A 20088-nucleotide genomic window follows, 5' to 3' on the forward strand; every position below is an offset into this window, starting at 1 on the left:
TGGCCTGAGCCGAAGGCAGACGCTCAACCAACTGAGCCCCCCAGGCGCCGCTTACGTAAACTCTTTAACATTGTTACTGTCCTTGTATACCAGTGGGTTAATATTTTTCTTTAAATCTATTTAAATATGATTCACTGTTTTAACCTTAGCTTTAACCTCACTATCTGTGAATTCCCAGGTTTGATGAGCAGTTATATTTGACTTTATACAGACGAAAATGAGTAACTTTAAAATATAAGAGTAGGGGCACCTGGTTGGCTCAGTTGGTAGAGCATGTGACTCTTGATCTCAGGGTGTAAGTTTAAGCCCCACGTTGGATGTAGAGATTACTCAAAAATAAAATCTTTAAAAAAACACAATGAAATATAAGAGTAATTAATGAACCACCTAAAAATCTCCTCCCTTACCACAAAATGCTTTTCATTTTGAGAGACACTCCACAGGTAATATGATAATTGCTATAAGAAAAAATGAACTGTGCACCTTATTTTTTCAGAAGGAATAATCTATTTTCCTCAGGAATAGTTACAAGTAGGGAAGTTTTCATATTTGAGGTGACATTTTATAGCTTCATGGTTTAAAATTCAGTCCTCTTCTACTTCCCTATGCATTTATTGTAGTCCCTTTGCCTCTCTCAAAGCACAAACCTACCTCTTCTGATGTTCTTCATTCTTGCATCTGGCCATGTTTGCAAGGAACTGAAATGCACTCGTGGTCCCTGGAGTAAAAGCGGTCTCATGAAGTCCACCCTAAGGCTAATGAAACCCAGCCCTTAGGAGAAACCTATGGTTTCTCTCTTGAGACTGTTCTGCTTTTCTTTATGGGCTGGCTTTTACTTACCTGCCAACTGGCTTCATCACCAGTATCCTTTCTGGATCTTTCTGGATATGTCTGGGTTGCAAACATGTTCTGCATCAAAGCATCATGATAACGACATCGTGATGATCCTTTTGGTCTCTGCCTCAATAACCAACGACCTCAAACTCTTGCTTTTTATCCCAACTTGTCAAGGAAAGACTTGTTGACCCGAGATGGCCCAGATTTCTACCCCTCCAAACCACAACTATGAGTAGGGTCAGGTGGAAGAGAAACTTCCACAAATGTGGGTGGGGCCCCTTTGAAAGGGGTGTGGGTAGGAAGCTATAATAAATCATACCTAATTGACTCTTACTCTCTCTTGTAACCCCATCTGTTGTCTTGCCCGTCCCTGCCACACCATTTTGAGACCCCCATTTATAACTGGCCCCCAGATAGAAGTCCTGTGTCGGGAGGAGCACAGCCACAATGGAGCACAGCCCTGTGGCACTGTAGGAACCATTGCCTGCCGTGGCCTGTGAACACGTGGTCTCTTGTGAAGTCATCAACAAAGTGTGCCTTTGTAATTTTGTTTTTACAAGGACACTGAGTTGAACTTCCTTGCAGAGGGCTTAAAATGTGATTACAGCAGCTAAAACAGGGGCAATTTCTGCTTTTTGTTTCTAAAACACCATATAAGAATATAGTCAATCAGTACTAAGTAATTTCTTAAATAGATACCTAAATTTGAAACTATTTTTGGGAACTTAAAAACTCAAACTTATTAAGATCTGTAGTTTCTTATGACTGTTATGAACTATAAAAATGGTGTGTGTGTGTGTGTGTGTGTGTGTGTGTGTGTGTGTTTAAATCACATCTTGCCTCTATGTTTCCATTTGTTTTTATATAGGAAAAAAAGCATTTTTTCAAAAACTCTTCTGTAATATTCGAAGATAAATTATAAAGACAAATATGACAGTTATTAAGTCATGTGTATGAAACAGAATTAAATTCTCTTAAATAATGTTATGTGCATTTTATCACTTACAGGAGACAAAGGTGACCCTGCAAGTCAGTTTGGCTCACCTGGTCCAAAGGGTGAACCAGGTAGCCTTGGATGTCCAGGTATAGCCACATGTTTCTCTTATTAAAACAAAAAAGAATAGGGGCGACTGGTTGGCTCAGTCAGTTGAGTGTCTGCGTCTTGGTCTCACCCAGGTCTTGAGCTCAGGGTCATGAATTTGGGCTCCATGTTGGGCATGGAGCCTACTTAAAAAGCAAGCAAACAAAACAAAACAGGATAAATTTAGTTTGAAAAGTAGAGCAATTACTTTGTACTCCTAGCCGACAATAATTATATCAATATTTTCTTCCCCCCTTTACACACTAAGATACATCCTGAGGGATTATGTATAAATGCTGCTACCACATCCTTGGCCTAGAAGGACATCAGGATTATATGCCAGGGATTCTCAGGCTTTTTCCACCGTGGCTCACATGACCTATGATGTTGACATAACAATTCATTCCCCTTGGCATGCCCAGATTTTGACATGGTCAGAAATGATTATTACAGGCAACTAAACGCTGAACTATTTCACAGTCTCTAGAATTATAAATGATACGTTAGCAGTAACCATTCACACTGACCACAGCCTCAGGTTGTCATTCCTGCCCTTTCTTTCCTACTCAGAAAATCATATGTGAATGCCAGTGAGGAGTGCCATTGTGGAGCTATCATTGAATATCTCATTTACTAAATATCTAATTTACTAAAAACCAAACCAAAAAAAAAAAAAAGTAAAATTTCACCACCAACAATGAATCTAAATTGTTCAAAATGGTACTTTGTTTATCAGTGATGAGTGACATGTAATCCCTCAGAACGGATTACGATGTACCTGTGATCTTTTGCCATCTGCTCAAGGCTGCGGCTGGCTCCAGTACATGACCCACCGTTGATGAAATATACATGCCTTTTAGCTTAGTAATTTTACTTGTAAGAATTTATCTGAAGTCAATTATCAGACAAATGTATAAAGATACATGCACAGGAATATTCATTGCATGGAAAGAACAAATACCACTCACAAATGATAGATTAGAGAAGTACGCACGATCTCATTCAGCTGGTAGTGGATGGGTTTCGATGGGTCCCTTGTAAGTTAAAATATCTCCTATTAATAGTTTTGTGCATTTTTTAAATTTATGTATTTGAGAGAGCGAGGGAGAGTGGGAGGAGGGGCAGAGGGAGAGGGAGAGAGAGAATCTCAGGCAGACTGCCCACTGGGCTTGGAGCCCCACTCGGGGCTGGATCCCAGGACCCTGACATCATGACCTGAGCTGAAATCAAGAGTCAGCCACCCAACTGACTGAGCCACCCAGGTGCCTGTCGTTTTGTGCATTATCTTAAAATTATCTTCGACATTAGTCATGTTTCATTACATACAACAGAAAGAATATATGAGCAGAAGTATTATCGGAAATTTTTGTTTGTTTTTATGCCATAAGATTGCTAAAATAGAAGTCCAGCAGAAGAACAAGCTATTACAATGGCAAGAACTTTCCCACTCTCTTTCATATTGGTCTTTTCCCTCTGACATGGTCAAATAGATTTAGATAATATAGTATTTTAACTAAAATGTGCAGCTGAAGTGTACATTTGGAGGGGAAAATAGTTTTGAGCTTAACATTATGGGGGTTCATAATAAGTACCAGAGTGAGAAAGAAGCCTCAAGAAGGGAAACCAGTGGTTCAAAGTCAATCTCCATTATTACTGTCCATTTGGTCTTGGGCAAGTTGCTTATCATCTTTGAGCTCAGTTTCCTTACCTGTAAACTTGCCCCATGCATAATTATAGGATTGTTCTGAGGATCAAAGAAGATGCCTTGAAAGCAGGGGATAAACTGAAAATTCCACCTTTACTGATATTTTTATGTAAACCATTAAGATAGTAAGATTTTATAAGCTGAAACTAGTCCAAAATGGAGGCCTTTGGTATTACCTAGTATTTTAAGTGAAAAATTATAAATCTGAGTTATTTTACACTTACGCTAACTTTTTCAAGAAAATTTGCCTTAGCCTAATTTCCCTGGTGTCCTGCAGTTATCACCATTTAATCTGTTCCCTTTCTCATATGCCATAGCTTTAGCTTAAAATTTCCAAATTACATCATATGTTATTCACCAGCACAGAATTTACCTAAATACACAAGTTCCATTGACTGGGAAAAGCTGCGTTGATTGAATTTCAATGAGCCCAACGAGAAGGCATAGAGCTGCTGCCTGTCTCAGGGGATTTGAAATGATTGTACTGGGTTTAGTTCTACCCCCCCCCCCCCACCACCCCATTCAATTCAGCGAGAAAATTCGGCACAGATTAACTCAGAAGCTCTGTTCTTAACACAGGTACGACTGGGGAGGCAAGCCTCAGTCTTTCCATTTGGAAATGAGAATAACACTGTTGTACCTTTACTGCAGGAGTGTTTTCAGGATAAATAAAATAACACACACTGAGGCTCATAGATCTTAAATCTGATCAGGGACGAGGTACAGACTAACACAGGCTTGTTTCATGTGTGTTCTTTTTTTTTTCTTAATTTTATTTATTTATTTGACAGAGAGAGACACAGCGAGAGAGGGAACACAAGCAGGGGGAGTGGGAGAGGGAGAAGCAGGCTTCCCACAGCGCAGGGAGCCCGATGCGGGGCTCGATCCCAGGACTCTGGGATCATGACCTGGGCTGAAGGCAGACGCTCAACGACTGAGCCACCCAGGCGCCCCGTTTCATGTGTGTTCTAATAAATAATGACTGTGCCTCCCACCACGGGTTTGTAAATCCAGAGGCATATATTTTATTTGCAGATTCAACTGGCTAATTTCAGCCCAGACTATTGGGTTATCCTATAAATCTGAATTGTATTAAAGTAATACATTGTAAATAAACAAGGGGAAATAGTCATCTTCTCTAGTAATCAAATGTAACTAAAGGAAGTCTGAGTTATTTTCTTCTTACTGAATTAGCAGGAAAACAAACCAACAAACTCACAAGTCCCCAGTGAGAACAGGGCATGTACTTACAGTTGCGGTCACTAGTTACACGCAGTGGTGTGAGTTAGGGCAGCACTTACCCAAACCACCTAGCCACCTCTGTCAAGAACAGAATGGTCTATTCTGAAAGACTAAACAGCAGCTGAACTGTTCTCGTGAGCAAGTCTCTGTCCTGAGATAGAGACTGTAGTAGATTGTTTCCTTTAACTTAAGGGATGTAGCCACCAGATGCAATGTGTTTCTGGAATGAGAGCCAGTGTGGAGAAACCAGCTGTGAAGGACATTAAGGGCCCAAGGGGGGGAAACTCAAGTATGGAATGAGAATGGGATGATATTAACAATTGGTATTAATTTTCTTGGCTGCGATGATGTTATTTTGGCCATGTAGAAAAACGGTTTTTTCAGGCATACCTCCTGAAGTATTTAGGGATTGAATTCCATGATGCCTGTGATTTACTTTAAAATACTTCAGCAGCTTAAAATGCATAAAAATGAACCAAAATATAACCTAGAAATTCTATGCCTAGGAATTTTTCCTAAGGAAATAATTTGAGAAAAATGGATTAAAAATATATAAAGATCATTATGCATAACAGCAAAGAGAAATAGCTTGAATGGCTAATAGAGAAAATTAGGTTAATTAATTTAATTAAGATTAACCCAATAAGCTATCAGCCGGTCATTTCAAAACAACAATTAGAGGGGCGCCTGGGTGGCTCAGTCGGTTAAACATCTGACTCTTGATCTCAGCTCAGGTCTTGTTCTCAGGGTTGTGAGTTCAAGCCCTGTGTTGGGCTCCACGCTGGGCATGGAGCCTACTTTAATAATAATAATAAGAAGAAGAAGAAGAAAACAATAGCAAATTTGGAAAATTACTTATAATACGACGCTAATTTAAAAAATCAGAATATAAAATTGTGGGTCTTATTTGCACATTGTTATACACATGAGAAGTTGTATTAAGGTGGTAGGATTAAAGGTGTTTTGTATTCTTCCTTAGTGTTATCTTTTCAACAAAAAAATTGTAAATGTAAACAAGTACTACTAGAAAATAATGTCAGGTGCTGAAGTTGGAGGTTTTATAGATGCCCCGCCTCAAAGACCAATCCACAATTACTCAGATGTTTGATTCTTCTTTCTTTAGGACATCCCGGAGCACCCGGGGAGCAGGGCTTGCCCGGTGTTCAGGGGCCCACGGGACCACCAGGAAGGCCAGGACTACCTGGTACCTCTGGACCACCAGGGTGTCCAGGTATTTTGAAAGGAGCCTGGAAACTTCCAGAGCACTCATCTATCTTCTAGTTTATCAGAAAGAGCCAATCTTCGCTTAGACTGCCACTTCCCAGACCTGTGACTTTGGACAAGTCACTCACACTTACTGTTCCTCACCCATAGGGTGGAGCCAGTCCAGTCCCAGTGGGTTGGTCTGGGAGTAAACCAAGACAACACCTGTTAAGAGCCTAGCAAGGTGCCAGGCACAAACTGAGGGGCTGACAGATAAAAGCTCCTTTCCATCCCTCCTTAATCCCCCTGCTACTCAGATGCTGGTCTTCTTTTCTCCTTTAGACTTAAGGCATATATCACATTGACAGCACAACATGTTAATGGCTCCTCGTCTTGCTGATTCAGAATACAGTGAAAGTTTAAGATTATAAATGGCGGCTGTAATCTCTCCAAAGTGATTTGCTGCATCTGAGGTTAAGTGTGCTTTTCTCTCTAGAGTTAGGAGGTCTAGGGGAAAGAAGTGACGACAATGTTCCCAATTACCCATCTGTTAAGCACAGATGACCTTCCCCATTAAGGTAACTCCTATCTCATCTGGGTGTCTGCAGAACCTCTGTCTCGTCCTCAGGTAATCAAGGGGTGCCTGGGCTGCAGGGACCTCCAGGAGAAATGGGGGATCCTGGGCCAAGAGGCATGATGGGAGATCCAGGGGCACCAGGTCTTCCAGGAAAAAAAGGTGAGTGGAAAGGAAACCCCACCCATGAGGGCAAATCGACAGCACCTTTCTTGCGCGGCATGTCACCTCGGTTGGTCATGGCTCCTTCCTCTTTCCCACATGCGCATTAACTCCTTCCTCTTCTTTCTCACTAGGAGCTTCAGGCAGCGCATCTAGGCTCTCCACCCACCTTCTACCAAAATATGGTGCTGCCTTTGTTGAGAACATTTCCCCCGGTGTTTTCCATAATGTTCAGGCCTCTTCACTTACTCTCTCCTTGGATAGTTGAGCTCCTATTCTGTTCCAAATTGTGTGTTAGACACTAGGTGTACAATTCTGAAGAGCATAGACATTGTTCTTGCCTTCATGGATCTCACAGTGTAGTCGTGGAGACGTATTAAAAACTTACGTGTAAATAAATCTACATTTACCAGTTGTGATAAGTGGAAGGAAAAGAATAAAAATGCTGTGGAGAAAGAGTTACCAATATTCTTTATCTTTGTTAGATTAAAAAAACATTTTTTCCTGGTTAAATTTTTCGTCTTTTGGGTAATAGTAAACTGGTTATAAGTTTGGTTACAATAATACCATATATCCTATCGTATGTCATATTTATTTGTTGTTAACAGAGCTTCATGCCCCTCCATTCCTCCATGGTCCTTACTCCTCTTCAGTCCATTTCTTCCATTTTAGGAAAAAAAAAAGTTTTTCCTGGGTACTTTGTACATACTTCTAGCATAGCACCTATGTCCTATACATTTGTATGTTTAGAAGTCTTTCTCACCAAGTAGAATATGCTTTTTATATCCTTGGCACCCAGTGGATACCCAGTAAATCTCCTGGATGGTTATTGTAAGTATTTTTAAATTTGTGAATAAATTAATAGAGGACTGGACAAGTAGAAGAACGGACAACTGAGCTAGTAGCTATGAAGTTGAGGGTCTCTGCGTGAATAAGCAGATGAAGGGTCAAGCCTTACTTAGTAGATTTCTATAAGTAAGCTCCACTATCTCCTTCTTCCTCCCTTTAGCTTCTGCTAGTTGACTCATCCATGTACTAAATTTTGGCCAAATGGAAATTACCTCCACTTGGAAGAGTTGGAAACCCCTCCTTTGGGCTTAATTGTTTTATTGTTTTGAAAATCCAAATTAAAATTTTCCATGCTTTCATCTCTTCCCTCACCAAATAGCTTTCAAATAATGTCTGTTTTCCAACACGCAGTACTGTGGTATGTGTGACATGGTACTGTTCTGCAGAGAGGGAGGCTCTTTATTTTGGAGCGCTGGTACCTTATGTATTTCCACGTGCCCAAATATTACTTGGCTTCTGGTACCCATAACTAAACAAGACATCTTTGTACTGTTCTTCTCCCTCTTCACTGGCATTTAATGCAAAGTCCAGTGATTTGTGATAAATTTAGGATCTCAAGCAATGCCATAATTTTTTTATGTTAAAAGTTTATCTAGTGACTGTGGCTGTTTGCTGTCCCTGGAAAATCCCTGTAGCCTCGGTGGGGTGTCCTTGGACACTTTTTTGAGTGTCTGGAAGATGAAATTGGTAAAAACCCAAAAGAAAACTTTTCCATTATTAACCACTCCTACTGCATTTCCCCTTCATCTCACCCTCCTAGTTTAATAAAAATAGCAAGGATTTTCGAACCTCCCAGTGCCATAACAATAGACACTCGGTTTGACTAAAATGACTAGACTCAGGTTGCTATTGTTGATTTGTCCTGCCCTTGAATTAGTTTGCATTTATCACATAATTTCACTATGATATGTTATTTAAAAACTAATAGCCAATGACATTGATTAATAGAATTACTCGAAAAATAATCTCCAACCACATTGGAATTCTGTGCTATAAAATAATGAGTTTGTCAAGAGAAGGTGAGGCAATGACTCTGTCAACCCAAATATTCACCCCAGCACACAGACGGATGCTGTAATGGTGCTTCCTGGCCATGCAGTGACACTGTGTCTCTGCAAACTGCCCAGTGAACGACCGGTCTTTAAAAACCAAACCAAACCAAACCAAACCGTGAATACATTCCTAAAAATGAAAACGTCCACAATATAAATCCATTGTTGCAGTTTATCATGCTGATATAAAAATGAACTGCACTCCAGCAGAAACACTTTGATCTGAGAAACTAAATATTTGAAGTATGTTCTAAATAAGTCAAGGGGACTGATTATCTTGTTTGAACAAACCAGCTGTTGAACTCCAAAGTTGTTTGCTCTGCTGGAATGGGCCATATGGATTCTGAGTCCTGCTTGTGTTCAGTCAGATTTAAACTCTAACTTAAACGTATGCTAAAAATGGCTTGATTTGTAGATTTAAATTAATTTCAAGCACATATGCCCTCTAAAGGGAAGACACTCGGTTCTTCGTTGGGCGTTCATGAGATTGGAATAATGAAAACCTAAAGACAACTGTCTGCTCCGTGGCAACAACCATAACGATGTGGATTGGGGTGTTTTGGCTGGTGGCAAGCAAAATGTTTCCTCAGAAATAAAGGCACCTCGAAATGTCATTTATCTGGAAAGAAATGCCATGCATGTTACAGCTGTGGAAATCATGGGAATGTCCTCCCCTCTTCTCCACTGAGAGGAGTGTCCTTCCGGCCCTGCCCCCACAGCACTTACCGCTCCTGAAGTAATTGCCCATTTGTTCTGTCAGGTCAGGGACTGCTTCTCTCGTGCTCTCCATTGTCTTGTCAGCAGCTGTCCCCGAGGACATTTAGGGACAGAAGCTCTGGGGCTTAGGAGACCATATCTTTATGCTCTTGTGCCTCTCCTCAGTAGGCACTCATGTAGTTTCTGAACTAAAAATCATGTATATCTTATTTCAGAATCTGTTTTGATACGTGTTCAACTGTGTTCGACCATTACCTGTAGTTACATGGGTCCCTTTCCCACCGGCTTTCACGTTCGGGTGACCAGCTGTCCGGGTTTGCCTGGGACGGAGGAGTGCCTCAGGATGCCAGAACTGGGCAAGTCCCCCATGCGCAGGGACGAGATGGTCACCCCACTAAAGTATAAACCTGTCAAAGGCCACCGGGGATAGAGTAGCATTTTCAGGCTTTAGGACAAAAGAAAACCTCAGTGAGAACCTAGTCTCTGAGTGGGCTGGCTCACTGGGATGGAGGCTGTGATTCCCATTAGGGCTGGAGCAGGAGTTTTGATTCTCTGACTGGGGGGAGCATGCCCTGTCCCATGAGCATAGGGAGGTGCAGCCTTACGTGAAGGGTGTTAGGCAGGAGGACGGCCAGAGAAGTGAATAAAAAAATCCTCATTACCAAGGAATGTGCTTTGTTAGCCTAATTGCCTCTCATCTGCACTGTATATATTTTATGCATGAACAACTTTCTGATTTAGAGATGGGATTGATAAAAAGCTTTCAGTAAAAAGGAAAAATTGCCCTTAAAATCCTACCCAGATGTAGCCGCATTCGATTTAGAAAGATAACATTGGGTCAGATAAGGGTCGGCCAGTTCAACAATGGTGAGGGCCTGGGCCTGTGACAGCCCGGGATCTGGATGCGTTGATGGGACAATGGAGAGTTGGCAGAAGCTGAGACATTCCACCCCAGCTAAGTCCCCCAAGCCATCAATCTTGGTGGCTTCAGCTGGAGATCAAACACATTGAAATAGCAAAGTGTTCTCAAAAAATTTACTGTCATTTCAGATAGATTGCAATAAATATCCAGATTTGGCAGATGAAGAAGGTCTGTGTGTTCTTTTGGTGCAAACTTGAAACACTGGCTCATTAAGAGGAAAGAGGATTGAAAAGTAAACTCAGCCAGAACTGTGAAAAGTGGTTAGGAAATAAGAGCTTTAGGAAGAATAAGGGTGCATTACCATTTTTTTTTTGGGGGGGTGGAGATGAGAGAATATAGCTCATTTGCACCAATCTAAAGTTTGAGTTTAAAAATAGAATAACTGTCCGTTTCAAGTACTGATAATAAATAGAGAGGAACTAGCTTAGTGTTCTCTCTTTTAGTAAGAGGCCCACAGAGGACTTGCATTAACGAATAGATAATAATTAGCACTTAAATTATTTATACACAAATGGCTGCCTCTAACTTAATCAAATCTTATTCCTCCCCTAAATCTACCAAAGAACATGTGACATGCAAATAGACATTGTACCCCCTCCTTCTGACAGCTTTCTCTCCACCCATTCACGTCCCAGCCCTCCCAGTGGTAAATTTTCTCCTTCACTCATTCATGCATCCACTCACCCATTCAACCAACACATACTGAACACCGACTGTGTGTCAGGAGACATGCGAAATGGGGGCATGGACTAATAAGACTTAATCTTGCGCTCAATTAATTTACCCAAGTAATCCAGTCACCCGAAGACTTGCTTGTTGCATGGTGTGGGACAGGCACCAGCAGAAGGGCATCGGGGAGCTCTGTGGGTAGCTGAGGGCCATTTGATGTTTGCTAAGGCATTACGATTGCAAAGGACAGGGATGTGGCCCTAAACTGAGTGACAGGCTGGCTGGCTCTCAGCCTCCGATAAAGATCCACTAATGAATTTGGAAGGTCATCAGGTTTGGCCAGGGGCTGGGGAGAAGATTCTTTCCCCCAAACCAGTGAGACGAGACATGTATGAATCACCTGGCGGAGGGCTCAGCTCCCGGAAATGTTCTGTATGTCTCCGTCGTCTGCCTTCTTCCTCTCCTCCCTCTCTCCTTCCCTCTTTCTGGCCCTTGTTTCCTTCCTCTACTCCCTCCCTATAAATCTATACACTTATATAAGTATCTATATGTTATAAATGTATAGATACTTTAAGCATCTATATATTTATGACTCTATAGATTGATAGGTGTTCAGTGTTCACGTAAAGTCAGGCTGGTAGATATCTCCTTGGAGGACTAAACTGATGCCTGGCAGAAGGAGATCATACCTAATTACAGAGACTGGAATGTTCAGTGATCGTTATGAAATAAATTTAGTTTCAGTAAAGAGACATCAGAGTTTGTTTTGAAAGAAGTAGTGGCAAAGAAAGAGCGCCAACCAAAGTGGCCCTGCAAGCTTCTTCTTTCTGAGTAGTATGGTACTTGAAGAAAAGTTAGGTAGGCCATGTATTCCCCAGTTTGTCACAGACCCCCACCTGTCCTTATTGTTTTACTACATTTACTTGACTAGATCCCGAGGAAATTAATATCTACAGACCATGGTGGAGTGGACAGGTCCTGAGCCTGGGAGGAAGGAGGCCTGGGTTTGCTATAGTCCAATCTCTTTTCTCTCGTCTAGGATGAGTTCATTGTCATAGAACCGAAGGTCCCTTCCTACACCAAGATTCAGTAATTCTAGATTGTATCTGGATAGAGAGAGAGATGGTCATAAACCAAGAGAAGTGTGTTAAAAGCAAAGAAATGTGTTAAGCTGTCTTGCAGAAAATGTCCGTCAAATGAATGTGTTAAGTAATAACCACTGGCATGGATTTAGCCTTGATAATGACATCTAGATAGTGCGACCTCATGGCTCCCGCCTGGAGAATCTGTCAGTGGCCATCAGCGAATTGTCCCTTGGGTGGTGCCTGTGCCCGGTGGCCGGTGAACTTCAACACTGGGTCTTCCCTGGTGGGTCACAGGCCTGTGATGTGTTTCAGGTCCCTCCGGGTCACCTGGTCTGAACGGCTTGCATGGTTTAAAGGGTCAGAAAGGAGCCAAAGGCGCTTCAGGTAAGAGAAAATCCTTTGCAAAAGATTGAACTGCAGTCAGCAGACTCAGATACTGCTGGTATTCCTTCACTACACAGGATTTGGGGTGCCAAACTAAGAAATTGGCTTAACTGAGAGACACAGTATTGGACTGTTCTTAGTACTGAAGATGACTTCTCTAAAAAGGACCCCTGAGAAAACCCAATTTAAGAAGGAATAGCTGGGTACCAGTGACTTCTGTTGATGTTGCTTGGGATTATCTCTCTGCTAAAAATATTCTGAATAATTGCTTAGGTGGAACTCGATTTTTAAATGTTACAAATAACGGATAGTTGGGAGGTTTTTTCTTTTTGGTATTAAGTATAGTGATGGCAAGTACGACCAGGTGGGTCTAGTGAGTAGTTTTTGCGCCCCCAATAGGCTGCTGCTTAAACAAATGACCTGAACAAGTTGCTGGTATCTTTGCTATCCCAAACAGGCTAATCACCAACAACCGCACTGGGGCTTGTTATGGTATTTTAATGTAGTGCTCGTTTTTTTGCTTTAGTGTCTCAGAAAAACAGCCCCCAATGGACTCAGACACAGAGGTTTGAGGGTGTTTGGGCAGAGGGTTGGATTGTCGCACCGCCGGGCTTGACGCAGTTGCTGGAGAGAGACAGAATCTTGATACAGTGTGGAAGGCCAAGAATTAATTTAGGTCACATTGGATTCATTTTAGGGGCTCCTCCACATAGCCTGATAAAATGTGTGCCTCCCCCAAGAAACCAGTGATGTTCTCCCGTTTCAGTGTGACCCGCAATGGTTATTTACATGCCAGTTTCCACCTTAAATTTCAAACCAGTGTATTCATAATTCCTTATGGCTGGATCTCATTTGGTTTCACTCTGGGGTAGAGGTTGGAACGTTCATACGCTGTTGTTTTTTTGGTTTTGTTTTAACCGGGGAAATAACCATAAAACAAGCCTATGGCTGACCTGCGGCTGACCTGCGGTGTGGTGGGGCGAAAGAGGGTATGTAATGGCCGACCCAGGGAGAGTTTAAAGCCTTGGGGCCACCACTGCAGCAGGTGGTCGGTCTCAGCACAACCCGCTGGGTCCCTGTCACCCCGTCTGGAAGCAGTTCTTTTCCAGGAGCCACAACAGGGACAAACAGGGAGAAGACGCAGTACTAATGCTGTTTCCCTCGCCAAGGTTTGCACGACGTGGGCCCACCTGGTCCAGTGGGCGTACCCGGGCTGAAAGGGGAGACGGGAGACCCAGGGAGCCCGGGAATTTCTCCCCCAGGCCTTTCTGGAGGAAGAGGTCCCCCCGGCTTCCCAGGTAAGATGCAGCATGCTTTGCCCCTCTTAATAACTAAATCAGAACCTTCCAAATCTGAGGAGGCTGACATCTGAACACGTCCCTCCCCAGGGAGACCTGGATCCCCTGGTCCTGCAGGTGCCGTAGGAAGAGCTCCTAAAGGGGACATTCCTGACCCAGGTCCCCCCGGAGATCAGGGACCTCCTGGCCCCGACGGTCCAAGAGGTATGAGAAAATCCTGGCAAAGGATGGTGACACCCCCTTCCTTAGATGCTGCCAGCTCCGGAGGGACGTCGGACGGGAGAATGGCAGAGCTGAAGCCCCTTAGCAGCCCTGCCAGGCGGGCGGATGGGGAAGGCGGGAGTGTGGGTGGTGCAGGGATGTCAGCCCAGCCCGGGCCGGGGCTCTCGGGCACCAGCTCTCTGGGGATGCTCTCTGACCCTCAGCGGGCCTCTCCGGACGCTGGCGCCAGCGCGGTGCTGAGCATGAGGGTGCAGAAGCCTCCGGCCGGAGGGAATCTCACGCTGCCTGGTGGTCTCTGGCACCGGCCATGAGAACCACCGCCCACCACCCCCCCCACCCCACCGCCCCGGCCAGTGTGACTGTGTTGGGACTTGGCGCGCGCGCACACACACACACACACACACACACACACACACACACACACACAGAGTCTCTTCAAGTGCTGCTCCCAGTACATGTCGTTCCTCTTGGCACTTGGCAGGGATGAAGCCCAGCAAGGCAGTATTTCACAGAGTGGGGTCTGACCGGAGCCGCCTGGGGCCTGGGGCCTGGTGGTGCCGCGGGCTTTTGCAAAGGGCAGACGATCATGTTGCTAATAGCTCCTAGAGCTCCTTCAGACAGACCCAACCCACTGCCTTTATAGCTTTAGGGTTTTGGTCAGGGTGGGCTAAAAGATTATGGGATTCTGTTTGATGCTGGGAAAAATTAAAATGCTCAAAAATACCCTAGGCAGTGTAGAAGCTAAGTAGGAGTAGAATTTGGGCTCATTTCCTGGGTGTAGACCCCTGTTTTCAAATAGGATTAAATATTTAATTGAGTGAATATTCCTTTTCCATCAGCCAGATTTTGCTCAAAAGCCTGTCATCTATGTGTGTGTTTGCCTGTCCATCCATCCTTCTACCTATCATATTAAAGCAATGGGATGACTATGCAGAGAAAAGCCATAAACCCCTGCTTCCAAAAGGGCTGGCTTGGAAGGGAAGGAAGGCTTTCTGTAGGCTCATTTGTCTAACGGTTACTAACACCATTTCCACCGTCTCCCAGCTTGGGGGCTCCGTGAGACAATCCCTGTTTCACTTCCCATATTGTTGACTCTTTTATTCTTCTGATTCCCTCCATCTCTTGCTTGCATTCAGTTACTTTTCTTAAGGAGCTCTCAGGTAGACTGCAGTCACCTTTGTCTTTGACTGAAAGAAACTTTTTGCCTCCTCCTTGTGGTTAGGAGTGCCCGGGCCCCCAGGCCCCCCTGGGAGTGTCGACCTTCTGAAAGGGGAACCAGGAGACTGCGGTCTGCCGGGGCCTCCTGGTCCCCCGGGCACGCTCGGCCCTCCAGGACAAAAAGGCTTCCCAGGATGTGATGGAAAAGATGGCCAGAAAGGTAGGAAAGCACCTTGTTCCTTAAGTAGTGCCTGAAGACTTTTGTTATCTTGCCCTTCAGGGTCTGGGGTTCTGCACCCCTGGGAGGTAACTTCATTTCCTATGGTTGTAGTCACTGCATTTCCAAAGGCCCTGACTTTCCCAAAGAGTCCTCAAGTTTGGGGAACAGTTGGACAAGTGAAAAGAAGAAACACAAGCTCATCTTCAGCCCCTAATAACATACTTTAGATAATCTTCTAGACCAGAACTAACAACAGAAATAAAACACAAGCTATGCACGTAATGAAAAGGCATGGTAGCCCCATTTTAAAAAGTAAAAAGAAATAAGTGACATGAACTTTCATATTTCCCTTAACAGAATATATTCAAATATTCTGCATTAGTTTATCATTGTTGATATAAATTACAAGTGCAATGACCAGGGCTGTTTTACAAACTAGTCCCTCTCCCAGCTAAGACACTCCTCCTCCGCGGCTTTGAAGTCTGGTTCGAGTCTCATGCATACAGGACAACCCAGTTTGGACGTGCCAATTTCAAGTGTTGAGTAGCCACAATGCGGTTCGTGGCTTCTATACTGGACAGTTCAATTTTAGACTGCTGACCTTGCTCTTTTATTTTCATGAGAGAGTCTCCTTATTGGATTCCCCCAATTTTTAAAGCCAAAATATTTTTTAATTCACTTTTGCCTCACTGCTAATATTTGGGGATGTTAGCTTTTGGTCACCAGGTTTCAGAGAATTATTCAGTTCATAGAACTTTTTTGTTGAAAATGGACCAATAGTTACCATTTTATTCCTTATGTCATAGATAAGGAAGCTGGATAGAGAAGAAACTGTCAAAGTCAGCCCAATAACTGGCACTCTGCCTGACTTCTGAACCGAATGTGAAATAAAGCAAAAGATTAGGGCAAAATGAAGATCAAAATTACCACAAGGCTGCCATGACTACAGTGCAAATGGCATCCCTGTAATGGTGCAGTGCACTACCTGCACAACAGTACACAACAACCCTCTTCAACTTTATTAGCAATAAAATCAATTTTAGAGAATGTGGTTTATATTTGCAGGTATGTGGGCTTCCAATTATCGAACCCCAGAATTGGATAAACATGCAAGCATGCTGGTCACCAAAGGGAAGGAGGAGGCTAGCTATATAACCTTGTTCCTTTCCCAAATAGACACTCCTTCTTCCCAGTTGCTACTCTGGAGAATGAACCTCCACCTGGAAATATTCTTCAGGGTTGGGAAAATAGTATGCAGTATAAGTAACAGCGACCAAGAAAAGGATATACAAGGACTTAGAAATATTGATGAAACCACTAAGCATGCTTCTTAACTCCCATTCCAGTGGGCATATGGTCCAAAGAGTGTTTAACTGTGGAAAGGAGGAGGGCTTTTCTTCATTTTACCTTTTCAGACTTAAACTGGGAAATATTTGGTCTAGTCCACAAACATTTATTAGGTACCTGCAGGAATATAACAGAGAGCAGGTTTAAACAGTCCCCACTCATACTCGGTGTAGAGTTTCATTGTGGAAGACAGACATTCACACTAAAGGACCCATCAATAGAAACTGAGGCAGGTGCTCCGGGTAAGGGACACTCTTCTGTGACAGCACATCAAGAGCAAGTGGAGTTGGGTTGGGGTCCCAGAGAGGGTTTCCCCAAGGAAGTGAGGCTTGGTAGGCATAGAAGAAGAGAAGGAACCGCACGCGTGAGGCGCTGAGTGGATGGCGGGGCTGAAACAGGAGATTGTGAGGAAGAGAGGCAGGAGCTCAGGACCAGGAGGCACATCGTCCCACATGGCCAAGCCCGTCCCCTATTTTCCCTTCACTCCCAGTCCTCTGTCTCCAGAGAAAGTTCAGGGTGACAGGGCTTTTCATTCTATTTTAGTCTTGTCTTGATCATGAAACCATTTTCCTTACTCCTTTTGGCGGACTCTTGTGTTTCCTTCAGACAGAAGCAGCTCTTAGCTTTACGGAAAAAGTGAGAGGCTCCTCTGGATTCTAAGGCTGGCTTTGCCCTGAATTTTGTTGGGGGTGAATCTCTGAGTTCAGTCCACCTGACTGTCACTGTCTTGATATTGCTCGATTCCAGTGCCCCTGTCTTTATGTTCTTTTTAGGACCAAAAGGATTCCCAGGGCTGCGGGGGCCAGAAGGACTTCCTGGGCTCCCCGGGGAGAAGGGTTTACCTGGCATTCCAGGCAGACAGGGGCACCCTGGTCTTCCAGGTAAGCTCCTCATGCCTAATGATCTCACCCAGCAGCCTACAGACAGCCTTCTGTTTCAATATTTACTGTGAGGGTCGACTTGAAGCAAGTCTCAAATTGCCTGCAATTCCTAATGAGTTAAGCTGTATTTATTTCAGGCCTCACTACACAACCTTATGTTTGGTAAACTTATTTAATAAAATTAAATAAAAATATTTATTATTAGAATGAGTAAGTTTGCAGATTAGGAGCTGATTTTACAGAAACATTTCTGAGTTAAATAAATCTGTGTTTCCCTCACACAAGAGGCAAAGGCTGATTTGATTACTGTATGGGAGGACCATATTCATTTCTCTCCCTGAATTCCCACTGATTTTCCTAGATGTTTTATTTAACTTTTTTTGTAAAACACATTAGTTCCTACAAAGACAAAAAGGCTATTCAATTTAAGCTCAGTCGACAGCATGTTTTCAACATAGGGTCAAAATAAGCCAATGAAAAGTTGGAAGGGCAAACAGACATGTGCATTTGAGATTGGCAGAAGTAATATCTTTTGAGATCCTAAACCAATATTACGGTAATGTGGTGTCAGTTCAGAACATTTTGCAATCTCCTAAATTAGTGCTTTAGTCCAAAGAATAAATAAATTGCACTGCTTTATGATGGATCAGAGAACAACACGACAAACAGCTTATACTTGGATTCATCTCATATTTCCTTTCTGTGCATAACCTATAAAACTTGGCTAAATAATATGAAATTTTCAGAAGCCTGCCTATAGAACAGAATTTCTATATATGTAAAATTAGGGTGTATTTGCTGTAAGAAATCAACTCATTTTATATTGTACAAGAGAGCTTCATTTCGCGTTTTTCTAGATGTGAAAGCTCTATTATTAAGTCAGAGCTGTTCTTGTCAGTAACATTGATGTGGACTTAGTTATGTAAATAAGATGCTGTCATTTTGCTCATCATTGATGCCATCCTCAGGTTATTATGTATATTCTCAAATAACCCATGTCACTTTCGTCCTAACTGACAAATTTAAAATCTCTTTCCACCATACGAAAATCGTTGTGTGGCTTCAATTTTTGACTTTGGATCGCTCCAGGTCCCAGAGGTAAGCGCTTTTATAAAATTAGTAATTTCCTCTAAATCTGGCTTCTGTTTATTTCTATACTAGCCTTTTTCACTGTACTTGTGAGTTATACTTTTTACATTTTCATAGATGGGATGCTGTAATTATATGAGGTGTCAGTGCCCTTACTTCCTCATTACAGATATGGTAACCACATATTAGAGCATTCTAAAGCCGAGTCTCATTATAGGTTGTCAGGGTGGAGTAGACACTCAGCTTATATAATTTCAATTCAGGCACAGAGTGTGAGTGTTTTCTCTGTCAAATGCTACGGCACATACCCATGTACATTTCTTTTATAAATTCTACAATATAAATACATAGAACATCCCTAAGATAAGTATCAACAACCTGAAAAGATGGGTCCTTCACACCCAGTAAGGGGCTGTGACAAGGTTCTCCCATAACATCGAAGTCCATTTCCAAGGAACAAATTTCTTTGCGTGTTACAATGAAAATGTTGTTATTCTTTTCAACTAAGTATTCACCACAATGCAGAAACAACATATTATTTCATGTCTGGGGTTTCCAAAGAGACTAAAAAGAGTTTCTTAAAAGAAAAAAGAAACTCAATGAGTGTACACATTTTTGTTCTTTCCAGGCATCTCTTTATTAACCCTAATGAAAATTTGCCCTGATTGCAGGGTCCTTACACAAGAGACACTTTGGCCCCTTTCATTCAGCTTCTGGTTTATTAAAAAGTAAAGAAAAGCAAAATCAGAATTTAAAAAGAATCCTATTTTAAATGTTTCTATTTAAAAATTACAGTTGCAGGATGCCTGGGTGGCTCAGTTGGGTAGGTGTCTGCCTTAGGCTCAGGTCATGATCCTGGGGTCCTGGGATCGAGTCCCGCATCAGGCTCCTTGCTTGGTGGGGAGCCTGCTTCTCCTTCTGCCTGCCACTCCCCCTGCTCATGTGTGCTCTTTCTCTGCCAAATAAATAAATAAAATCTTTTAAAAAATAAAAATAAAAATTAGTTTCATATTTAATGTTTCCACTTCCGTCCTTTTAGTGTCTCTCTGTGTTTGCATATATAAACTCATTTGAAGATAACATTAGAATCCTAACTATGAAGCACCAGCCAAATGCCTACCTTCCCCGCCCCCCCCGTTCCCTTACCTGCTTCCTTTGCTCCACCAGAATCCACAAGGTGATTCAGGGAAAATAGGAAATATTCATATGCATCTCCCTCAAGTCACCGAGAGTGGAAAAGCCACATTTTACATTAAACTGTATGTACTGTAAAAATAAACATATTTTTATACAATATTTTATAAGAGATTAAATTCCAAACAGCTGACAAGGGTTCAAGTCTGTTTTTTTTTTTTTTAAAGATTTATTTATTTATTTGAGAGCAAGAGAGA

At 42.6% G+C, this 20088-nt stretch overlaps 1 protein-coding gene across 1 annotated transcript in view; it reads left to right on the forward strand.

Annotated features, from left to right (window-relative positions):
* Positions 1-20088, forward strand: part of COL4A4 (collagen type IV alpha 4 chain) — a 123097-nt gene that overhangs the window by 88725 nt on the left and 14284 nt on the right. The window contains exons 36-44 of the mRNA XM_025886840.2: positions 1846-1920; positions 5989-6096; positions 6697-6804; positions 12411-12482; positions 13652-13780; positions 13871-13984; positions 15225-15380; positions 17501-17608; positions 18698-18706. Coding sequence (XP_025742625.1) covers positions 1846-1920; positions 5989-6096; positions 6697-6804; positions 12411-12482; positions 13652-13780; positions 13871-13984; positions 15225-15380; positions 17501-17608; positions 18698-18706 — 879 coding nt within the window. The remainder of the gene's footprint in view (positions 1-1845; positions 1921-5988; positions 6097-6696; positions 6805-12410; positions 12483-13651; positions 13781-13870; positions 13985-15224; positions 15381-17500; positions 17609-18697; positions 18707-20088) is intronic.

The sequence above is a fragment of the Callorhinus ursinus genome, unplaced genomic scaffold (genome assembly GCF_003265705.2).
Source record: "Callorhinus ursinus isolate GAN/ISIS: 27379988/994484 unplaced genomic scaffold, GSC_fseal_2.0 scaffold2, whole genome shotgun sequence".
NCBI classification, from domain to species: domain Eukaryota; kingdom Metazoa; phylum Chordata; class Mammalia; order Carnivora; family Otariidae; genus Callorhinus; species Callorhinus ursinus.